The sequence below is a fragment of the Diplotaxodon limnothrissa genome, linkage group LG5 (genome assembly GCF_057381915.1).
Source record: "Diplotaxodon limnothrissa isolate DT_005_m linkage group LG5, D_limnothrissa_male_GT1.1, whole genome shotgun sequence".
NCBI lineage: Eukaryota > Metazoa > Chordata > Actinopteri > Cichliformes > Cichlidae > Diplotaxodon > Diplotaxodon limnothrissa.
In genome coordinates, this window is record NC_140600.1 from 15,824,626 (window position 1) to 15,835,394 (window position 10,769).

The following is a 10,769-nucleotide window of genomic DNA, read 5'->3' on the forward strand; positions in this document are numbered from 1 at the left end:
AGAACATTAAATATACAAAAAGTCAGCTACTGAGTGTGGTACATTTGCTTTGCAGAGAACCTATGTGCACAGAGAAATATCTGCTGAATAAAATGGGAACATAGAAACCATAAATATTATAAACCATAAAAGCACCATTTCTCTCACTAAACTGAATGCGTCGTGGAGTTGTGAGGGCTTCATGTTAACAGATGATTGCCTAGAAGAAAAACATGTTTTTGGCTAAATCACTATAATACTGATTTTAATTAAAACTACAGATATAACTGTAGAAAAAAAAAGGGCAAAAAAAAAAAAAAAAAAAAAAAGCATATACTTCGCAGAAAGTTGACACAACAAGTCACTCCCCTTTTAACTAAAACAACAGGAATACATTATGAAAGGGTCCGAGCTTGCTGCTGTAAAAATCAGTTTCTCTCATCCCAAAAAAATGAATAATAATAATAATAATAATAATAATAAAATAAACACATTGCACTAAACTAAGAAGATGGTGATGTGAATATTAAAACAAAACCATGCCCTCATTTTTATCCTAGAGGGGAGTGGATGTTTCGCAGTCAGTGTCTTTTGTACATTCAATAAAATCCAGTACTGCTACTAAAGAGGCCAACTTTGCTGGTGGTGCCAATTACACCAAAAAGTGGGCGATCAATACATCCTGGTAAAAATGGTAAGAGGTTAAAAAACAAAACAAACATAAAAAATTTTTTTTTGCATTTACGCTACAGGAATGTTCATTATGAAAGTGATTTAAGAAAACCCCCTTCTGTTGTCAAACAGCATAATAAACACAGTCTCTTTCCCATCTCTTTTTCTATTTTATAAGTACCATTATGTTGGTTACTTTACTTCATCCCAGTTTGCACATCTGATTAACTAATTCCCCGCTGCACATTCTACAGGCTCAGGTTTAAAAATCATATCAAAACGTACTGGTGATGAATAAAAAAAAAAAAAATAATAATACATTCTCCAATATAGTGTTGTCCATACTAAAATTAGTGTTTGGTCTACACAACTATATATATATATTTTTAAAAGAGCTCCTAGTTGACAGTTTCACTCACCGGGTGCAGTGGGCCCCACACGGCACTAATGGGGGTTTTCCCCAGGGAGCGGCTTTGCCTGGTGACCATGCTCCAAACACGGGGCACAGAAGCTGAATTCCTCTGTGAACTACTGCTACTTGTGCTGGTACTGCTCGGGGACGTGGGCTGCTGGGAGGCGGTGTGCTGGGAACTGAGGCCAAGAGGAGGTGTGATGGATGCGGACTGGGGCGAAACTGAGGCAGCGGCTGAAACCTGGGCAGAGGCTGATGCTGGGCTTGTAACTGGGGCTTCAGAAGACATGACAGCTGAAGATGGCAGTGGGCATGCTACTGCAACTGGAGTTGAGGGGGACCTGGGACATGGCAGCTGAAGTGGTATTCCTCTGGTGGGTGGAACAACAGCTACATTTGTGGATAACTCCTGATTTGCAGAGACGGAAGATACATTTGTGACTGGCAGAAGGACTGGGGATGGCACTGAGCCCGGCACACTTGCAGGACATGTAGTGGACAACGGAGTTGCAACTGAGCTGAAGGCTAAAGCTGGTGAGGCTGGAGCAGCTACTGGTTTGTGAGGATCTTGCTGTTTTAAGACTAAGGCAGGTACTGGCATCATGGTTGGCAGATGGGCTGTAAGAAGTTGAGGCTGATCCTGCTCTATGTGGCAAACGATGACTTTATTCATATGAAGAGGTGATATCCCTGGAGCTGAGAAAAAGACTGGAGCTGGGACTGGAAGAGATGCTTCTGTACTCGCAGGCACCGAATCCTTTCCCGAAGGCACATCTGATGCTGGAACGGTCATAGCTGTCTCCATTAGATGCTGCACCCTGGAAGGATCCAAGACTTGTTGGTTGTCTTCTGGAGGAGGTGTGAGGCCTATCTCTCGGTTACAAGTGCTGCTCTGTGACTCTGCTTGTTCAGTCTCTGTGGGTTTATTCTGGCTCTTCAGCTTCATTTCGTTTTCCAGCTCTATAGCTTTCTGCGCAGCTACATCTGCGAGGAGGCGCAAAGCACTAAAGTCCGGGGGAGCGCATTGATCTGGAGGAGTTGGTGGAGGTGTGTTGAAGAGGCCATTGGTGGTGCTAGCTGCTGTATTTCTGCTGGCAAGACTTGCCAAATAAGGCCCCTGTTCTTTCACTTTCATCAGCAGACTTTGTGCATCCAGCTTCATCAGTGCCTGGACTGACACTTCCTTACCAGGGTAACCTGCTCCTGTCAGAATAGCTGTTGCTGTGCTTCCGAGAACACCGAGGTCGAAAACAGGGGCAGAATGAATGACAGATGGGCGCTCCGGCAATGGGTTGGGAGAGGAGTGGCCCTCATTTCTACCTACAACCTTGCGAGAGATGGTGAACTTGGTGGGATCTTTGCCATCCTTGCGAAGCAGGTCAGGGAGCAGGCGGCGACGTGCGTTGATGAACCAGTTACAGATCTGGGAAAATAAATACAAAAACTGTAGATTTCAGGTATGAGAAGAACCAATATTTTCTGCTTACCAGCCTAAAAGAAGTGTCAGACAACTGACGCAAACAGCAACGTTTCTTCACCTAAACCTGTACCCAAGCACCACTCCCTCTAGTGGTACAGCCTCTCACATGACAAGACAAGGCGTGAGTGCCCCCATACAGCTGGCAGCAATGAAGGTTTGAGCTCAAATATGCTGAGCCACAGAGAAGCCAGTCAAAGGCATTCCAGTGAACTGACTACATAACAAGAAACTCTGCTGCAGCCTCATACTGATCTGCAAATGCCTTATCTAATGCAGCCTGTCTGTGCATGCCTACGTGTTGGGAGGGAAAGAGGAAACGTCTACCACTGATGCAACAAAGTAAAAAAAGGAAGGCTGGGAAAAATGCTATTCTCTTTAGTACAATGCATACATTCCACTAACATTCAACTATTGTTTTGCTTTCACTTGTTCACAATCAGAAAGAGCAGTTAAAGCAGCAAGTGCTTTTAGATTTACATGCACAATCCATCAGACATCATCAGCCAAATACGCGTCACACTTGTTTGTACTAACAGACGTAGCGTCGTGCCTCTGATGCAAGTTTCTCTCGCGAGTGAAAAGAATAAATCAATAAATGAAAACCTGCTCCTTACCTGCAGCACCGTGAGGCTGGTTTGGCTCGACAGACTTTGTTTCTCCTGCTCTGAAGGGTAGGCGTTGAAGCGGTGCTCGTACAGCCAGCTCTTGAGAATCTGCACCGCCTCCTTGGGCAGGTTACCACGGCGACGGCGCTTCCCAGAGAGTCCCCTTCCTGACAGGTCGAGCGGGGAGCCATCATCGCTGTCCGCTGAGGTGTGCTCCTCACGCTCCGGGCAAGTATCCTCTGTGAGAGCTGAGAGAAAATAGGCAAGACGTCAGTCACTTTGACTTTTACACCCCTGGCTGACTTGGTTTGTAGGAGGTAGTCCTTATAAAGTATTCTGATTCTGATGTTACCCATCACTTATTCTGGCTCATGCATGGTGTGGTTTAGGCACAGTTCTTCAGACACCAGGTAAACAAACATTAAAGGAAGGTAACCGTTTGATCAAGGACATAAAAGTAACAGTACTTGTTTACTGCTATTTTTTTAACTATTACATAGTAACAAACAGATTTACAAGAGCTTTGTGATATTGTGCTACACATGCCTTGCAAAAAAAGACTTATGGTTGGCACTGGAGGGAATCTCCCCTCAAAATGGAGCATGCCTGATCCCAGGGGTGGGCAAGTGAATGCAGTAAATGTCCTTCTGTGGGGCTGGGTGAAACCTGACCCCCGGGGGTAGCGCCTGTCCTCACAAAGACATTGTGGCCATATCAACATCACAGTAGCTAGTGGCCCAGGAATCTATTGACAATGCAAAGCACCTCGAGCCGATTCAACAAAAAGGGCAGGAGGGAAATAAAACAGCTATTACTATTAATAAAAACATTTCAGACAGCCCGACTCTATGAATAGGATAGATATTTCAAAAAACAGCCTTAATGTGGTCAAACTGGGTCTGACAAAAAAACAGGACTTCTCGCTTGACAGAGATTTGAGGCTTTCCCTGCAGTGCCCCGAAGAGGCGTGACACGTACGTGATACTACAACTCCACTGGCTCACGGCACGGACCCTTTAAGATCTACAACAAAAAAAACTCTCCAAACTATCTTACTGACAGCAAGCAAATACAATTCAGTGCAGGGCTGGCTTAGTAAGGTTTCATTCCGATAGGCCAGCTTGTCACATCAGCATCACGCTGATCAACTTGTGTTTACAAAATGTCCTCTCTACCTTTGTAGGCATCTGGAGCTCGGGGTCGCCTTGGAAAGCCTTGAAAAAGTAAAAAAGTTTAATACATGGTCACGGCCTCAGGCTGCTGAGACCGTAAAAAGAAAAAAATGATCGCCCAGCTATGCACAACAGACCGCTTTGTTAGAGAAATTAGGATGCATTTCAAAATACAAAACAAAAACCCCCACTACTTGCATAAAATAAAATATGACCAACCTGGAGGGAAAACGGGTAAATTAGCCATGTGGAAGGCACAAAAGGAGGCGAGCAGGGACGCACAGCCTCCCCGCATGTCGCTCCGCCAGATGGACACCATGCCTGCCTCCAGAGATAACTAGCTGGCTAGCTGTCCCTCCAAATTTCAACACAAACACACGCTGCATTTGCTCGCAACAAAAACCCCCGCATACCAGCCAGAGTCAACAGCGAAAAGCCACGCAGGGGCTCGTAGGCAGACACTCCGCTGGCGAGAAACGGACACGGCAAAAGACGAGTAGAGCTCACCTCTTTTGGCTGCTTTCATTCTTTGTCGATAGCTGTATGGAAAACACGCAGCTGTCCAAGTTGCTCGTTGTTACAAAGCGTGCCCGGGAGCCAAACGATGGTTGACACAGCGACACTTTCTTCCAAGGCGCCGAAGGTGTTGGTGCTCTCGTCCCGACTCCAAAAAAACTAAAAGCCGTCGCCGCTAGAGTTGTGCCGCACGGAGGTGAGGAGAAAACAAAAGTCACATTTCCACCACACTCTTCGCTTTCTTGCAAAGATAAATGTTGGCTGTCTTCTGTCGCTCCTTCCTTTTACCTGCAGCGGTTTGCTAATCTTGACAGTCCGTCCCACCCCTTTCACAGCTGTCGGCCAATCGCGTCGCGGCGTTTATTCCTAGGCGAACATGCGCCAATCGCGGCGCGTTTTCAGGCAGAAGACTGGCTCGGTGTCACAGTGAGTGACGGGAGAACCATTTCATTCAAAATACAGCGCAGTCATTGAAACATTCTTATTATCTCGACGCGGTTAAAACCGGAGGGGAGCAACTAGCAACCCAGTGGTTACATAGACACAAGCGGGATGTATATATAACAACGGTGTAATCCCTTCAGACCACTGTGGTCATTTTATTATCGTCTCCAGGGGATAGCTTATATCTCTGTTTGAGATATGTAAAACGTAACACAAAAACATAAGCGTCTTAAGAGTTGACTGGTGATTTCTTATTCATTTTGCTCGGTTTCTGTTCAAGCCCGAGAGGCTCGTTTGACAAAAATGGGACTGTTTTGATTTCTCGACATCTGTGGAAGACTCAAACTCCTCCAGAAAATAAGCGGGAGTTTTGGTTTCCGTGAGATTGATAGCACAAACAAATCAACGTAAGATGACTGTAAATGAAGACTATAGATCATAGTATGTTTTCGGTGTTAAAAACGATTTTTACACTTATTTAAAACAAAAAAGCAAAGGAAATCACCTTTTTAAAAGAGCAAAACACTAAAATAAAGGCAGCCATGATGACGTTTTTGAGAAAGTACTGTGTGCATTTATTGAATTTTAGGTCTCTGCATTATACATTTGAACAACCTTGAAATAGTATAAATAGCTCTACAGCATTGTAAAAGATGGGGATTTTAGTCCGACTTTGTTCTTATTTACAGAAGACATTTTTAGAAGCACGGGGAGAAATGCAAGATTATTAGTTTTGTCTTAATATCAAACAACCCTTTTACTCAGTATTGCGCATATACTTTAAATATTACCAGAGTATAGTGACAAGAATCTAAGTAAATCTCACTTTATGAGCACATCCACTCACTCACAACTTTGTCTCAGACAGCACAACCAGTTTTACTAAACCCACAGACCTTGAATTACACACAGCCTATAAGAGTAGTTTAAAGAACAGATTTAAAGTATGTGCTTGCTTCATAAAGTATTTCTTCTAGGATTTGTACAGACACTTTTTGCTACATCATATCTCTCATGTTTAAAAGAGTATTGCCCCTGCCCTTCACCCCCTTTTCCCAGTTATATTCCAAAGTCAGAGAAACAATGAAGGGATACGAAAGAGCTTTTTGTCCTCCCCCTCTCTTCAGAGTACTGCGTGGGGTTAGTTTCACTAGATTCACACTGTCTGATGGAAACACATTTAAATGTGCAAACATGTATCAAACTTGGATTCCCAAAATGAAACTTTTACCCTTTCACAGAAAAAAAAATATAGACTGCTCATCAAAGCTATGCTCTGATATGAAACTCATCATGCATTTAGTGTGATGCTAAATAAAAGCCCATTCATTATCACCCATAAAAATCAATAGTTTAGAGCAGCAATCCCCCCCCCCCCACAGTGCCACTGAGTGAGTCACTGATAAACCTACCCAGGAAATCCAGCTAGGTGTGCCCCAGTGATTATTTGTGTGCTAAAGAACAGCTTTGTTTAAATGTATGAGATGAGCTTTCTTTTGTCTCTTTAAGTACCCCACTTACATCCCCTGGTTTCCCATACATGCACACACACAGACACACACAGACACAGTCATCAGCAGGCTGGAAAAAGTCTCGACTCTCAGTTTGAAACAGATCACAGAACAACTTTCTCTGTGTTCCTGGCCTCCTCCCCTTAGTGCGCCGGAGATGCCACATTTGTGTTTTACCTGCATTCAAGTCCTACGGTTTTGTGCAAGCAAGCAATATGTGGGGGAAAAATATGAAGAAAAGAAAATGATACATGAAATTATGTAACATATTACATAATTATTAGGTATTGTAAAACATGGCAGTGAGTGCATAGAGTGAAGACACTGTCATCTTGTCGTTGATACATATATATCCACTAGAAGCCGCCCTGCTTACATATAGAAGAGACATCTATGCTTATTTTAGGAGAAGATTTCATCAGACGAGTTCTTCCAGACAGTCAGAAATTAAATCAAGCCAACCACCAAGTTTGAGTCACACTGTAGGCCTCAGATGTTAACGGCCCTATTCACCCCCAGTCAAACGGAAGGGGGTATACTGACAGCCATCACGGAGCCAACTATTGACACCTTTGTGCCATTTTTCTGGCTGAGAGACATCCCCAGCAGGCAAACACAACAGCGAAAGAATGGTGAGCAATCAAGAGTAAGAAGTGGTGCTTACTTGGTATTTCCAATTCAAATTATGTACTTCTGGTTCACAGCAGGTGAGAAACAGACACTGCAACAGCTAAGGCCAGTGGCAAGTAATTAGGAGAGGACAGTTGGAGTTTGTTTGCTTACCAACTGAAAGTGGAAGACAGGCAAATGACAGTGGTTGATCTAAGGCATGTCAGGGGTGACTCGCTGGTTCGGTATGCTACTCGCAGTGTAAAAATCTAAAGTGAGGGGATATGTGCAATCAAAGCGATGTGTCCCCTTCATGCAAATTATGCAATGCCAGCTATGTAATTTCACTGTAAACACATGGCAGAGACATCATATGTTTTCTTGAGTGAAAAAAAAGAAAAAGAAAAATCAGCCCCTGTTGCTGCAGACTTCAGAAACGATGCTTTTCAAAATGCAAACTCCTAAGTTCATGAACCAAACGAAGAGGTTTGATCCACAAGTGATGGCCAGTTCTGCTGTCAAACATGGACTTATCAAAATCTTTAAATCTATATGTTGCTATGGCTACAGTGTACTTAATCTATTTTCACAGTCGACATTTGAGTTCCTTGAAGCTGACATTTAAATACACAAGATGAATTTAAAACAGTGAATTCATCTTTGGCTTACGCAGTCTTCAGTGGAAAGAAAAAAAAGCAACTGAATAAATGATTAAAACACAATCACTAATGTATGTAATGCTTTAATAAGAAAGTCTTCTTTGAATAAAAATAAGTGCAGGTATTTTGGGTGCTCCTCTGATGGGGGGGGGAGATAATGTAACAATGAACTTTGATTTCGTTATTTTGTTGAGTGATGGGAAGCAAAATAAAATCAAAAAACACTTCTGGAAACACGAAACCTGCTCACTGTGCCTGCTGCATGAAGCCTAGATGAAAGCACTTAAAGAAGTCAAATATTTAAGTATCTGCAGTTACAGCACAAACAGAAAATGCTAAGGTAGTGGAAAAGAGAAGACAAAAGACACCAGGAGGAGTGAAAGATTTCGTCCCAACAACAGGAATAAATATTCGGTATATAGTTCCCCGTGTCATTCTGTCGGGTAAACATTACCCCTCAAAAGTTTGAGGTAATTTTGCAAAACTCCCACTTCACATCTGTGAAAACATGTATAAAACTAAAAATGACCAATCAAAATATACCCAAACTTGAGCTGGTACACTGGACTTCTCAGACAAGTCTGAAATTAATCAGACTTATAACATTCAAACACAAAAACTAATTCATGAATGCAAGCAAATAACAGTAATTGGGATCTTCATTAAAAAGAAAAAAAAAACTCTTTTGCAAAACAACAACTTTGATAATTCATGGTTACCAACAATAATTATATTTAGAATTAAACACATCATTTTTATTAAAGAGCGTGCGCATGCCGGTGGACTGACCATTAGACGAACATTAAAAAAAGATTTTTGTAATTGCCAATACTGTTAATTTAGGGCAGCTGCAGGATAAACCTTACGCTGCGTATAAAGTAAAGGTTTACAAAAATGTTGCAGATCAAAATGTATTAATCAATCATTACTGGAATCTATATCAAGGGATCAATCCTGTGCTCCAGTGGCAGATTACATCAGCAAGTGCAAGATAGCTACCTAACTTCTATCTATGCATGACAGCTATCTCGATAAAGTGTTGTGGCTCACACACAGTACAGAAAGAAAGAGTGCACCAGGAAAGATGTTCCCTGTCAAAGATTCTGGTAACTTATTGATAATAAAATAATTATAACCCTCGTTGTGTTTCTGGTAATTATCTCCTATATTATATCGGATTAATGACATTTTATTTAGCTTGCATTTTTCCACATTTGTGAAAAACGTTTCTCAGATATATTCCACATCTTTAAATTATACCAAAAATATCAGTTATAGTGCTGCTAGCCTGACAACATGACTATAAATAGATTATTTTTTTCACTGATTTTGCTGAGAGCTGCATGTTTCACTTGGGGAGAAAAAAACTGACACTCTGGGTCTTTAGATGCAGAGTGCTGACTCGTGCTTCTCAGGCAGACTGCTCTAACTTAACACGAGAAGCGAACATGGTACTGGTAATGCAAGCAGTGCGCTCCTGACCTATTTGATAATGTTATGAAAACTGTATCGCTGATTAAAAATATTGGATAGTTAAGAGCCTGATAGATCAGCCTTTATGGGTTTTAGAGTAGTCTCAAAACGCTCTTAAAAAAAAGGGAACTACCTATTACATGCCTGAAAAGTTAAACAGTGTGTACTGTTCTTTTCACAAACCAACATGATTTGGCTCTTATGGGAACCATTTCATAAAGCTGCCAATAGAAGACTAGAAACTCTGATTTATGAGTGATTTACATCTCCTAGCGCAATGATCTACAGGGTTTTATCTCATTCTTTCTGTTCTCTTTAGAGCTGGTTTGCACTTCTCAGAGTAGTAAAAAAACAAAAAAAAACAAAACATTGTATGAATCAATAAATGTTTTTATTAAGTGACAATATCTGGACCTGCTTCAGCCATTTCCAATTACCTTTTATTTTGACTGTTTGTTTTTCAGTTATTTTCCCAGGGGTGATTCTCTTATTTCAATTTACCGGTAATTTCTATTCTTTGAAAATGTTTAGGTTTAGTGTCCATTTAAATTAATATTATATGGACTGTATAAATAAAAGACAAGATTTAGGAAAATCAGTCCAGGTATTACAATAAAAATCACATAACTTTTTGAAAGCAGCTGGTTCACAGTGTCCAGAGATCCTGAGTTTCAAACACATCAAAGCCTCTTCTTGACATAACTAACAGATAGTAATTAAGGATCTCTCCTCTATATATTTATTTCTATATATTTATTAGTGTTCCAAGTTCACAAAATTGTTTCAGTTATAGTCTTAAATTCCCCCCAGTTTGTTTTAATTTTAGTTATCTAAAATGTCTTTTTAAAACATCTAATCCACAGTGAAAGAAACAACATTAAATGTAATGGCATGTAATGTAATGGCTTCTGTTAATGGCACAAGTTTTGTCAGCTATGTTAACATAACTGAAAGAGGTTTCCTAATAATTATTCTTTTAATATGACAAACTGGTATTAGGGATCATGCCATTAGAACACAGGAGTGAAGGTAAGTATGCCTGAAATGTTGGTAATTGTAATTAATTGCTGCCAATTATAACATTTCTGCTGGTCAGTGCTACATTAGCTTAAAACAAGTGAGCTTCTCTTCACAAAACAAAGAAAACAAAAACATTTCTAAAAAACCCCAAACTTTCGAGCGGTAGTGCGTATCCTAAAATGTCCTCAAGCTTTGCCTGATTATTGGGATGCGTTCT

General features: G+C 41.2%; 1 protein-coding gene across 1 annotated transcript; it reads right to left on the bottom strand.

Annotated features, from left to right (window-relative positions):
- Positions 1 to 631: 631 nt before the first annotated feature.
- tgif2 (TGFB-induced factor homeobox 2) lies at positions 632 to 4,848 on the bottom strand. The gene is made up of 4 exons (XM_085353940.1): positions 4,828 to 4,848; positions 3,158 to 3,396; positions 1,071 to 2,486; positions 632 to 661 (listed from the first exon to the last, which is right to left on the bottom strand). Exons 1-4 carry the CDS (start codon positions 4,844 to 4,846, stop codon positions 632 to 634), a joined length of 1,704 nt encoding a protein of 567 aa, XP_085210066.1. The 5' UTR covers positions 4,847 to 4,848.
- Between the last annotated feature and the right edge of the window lie 5,921 nt (positions 4,849 to 10,769).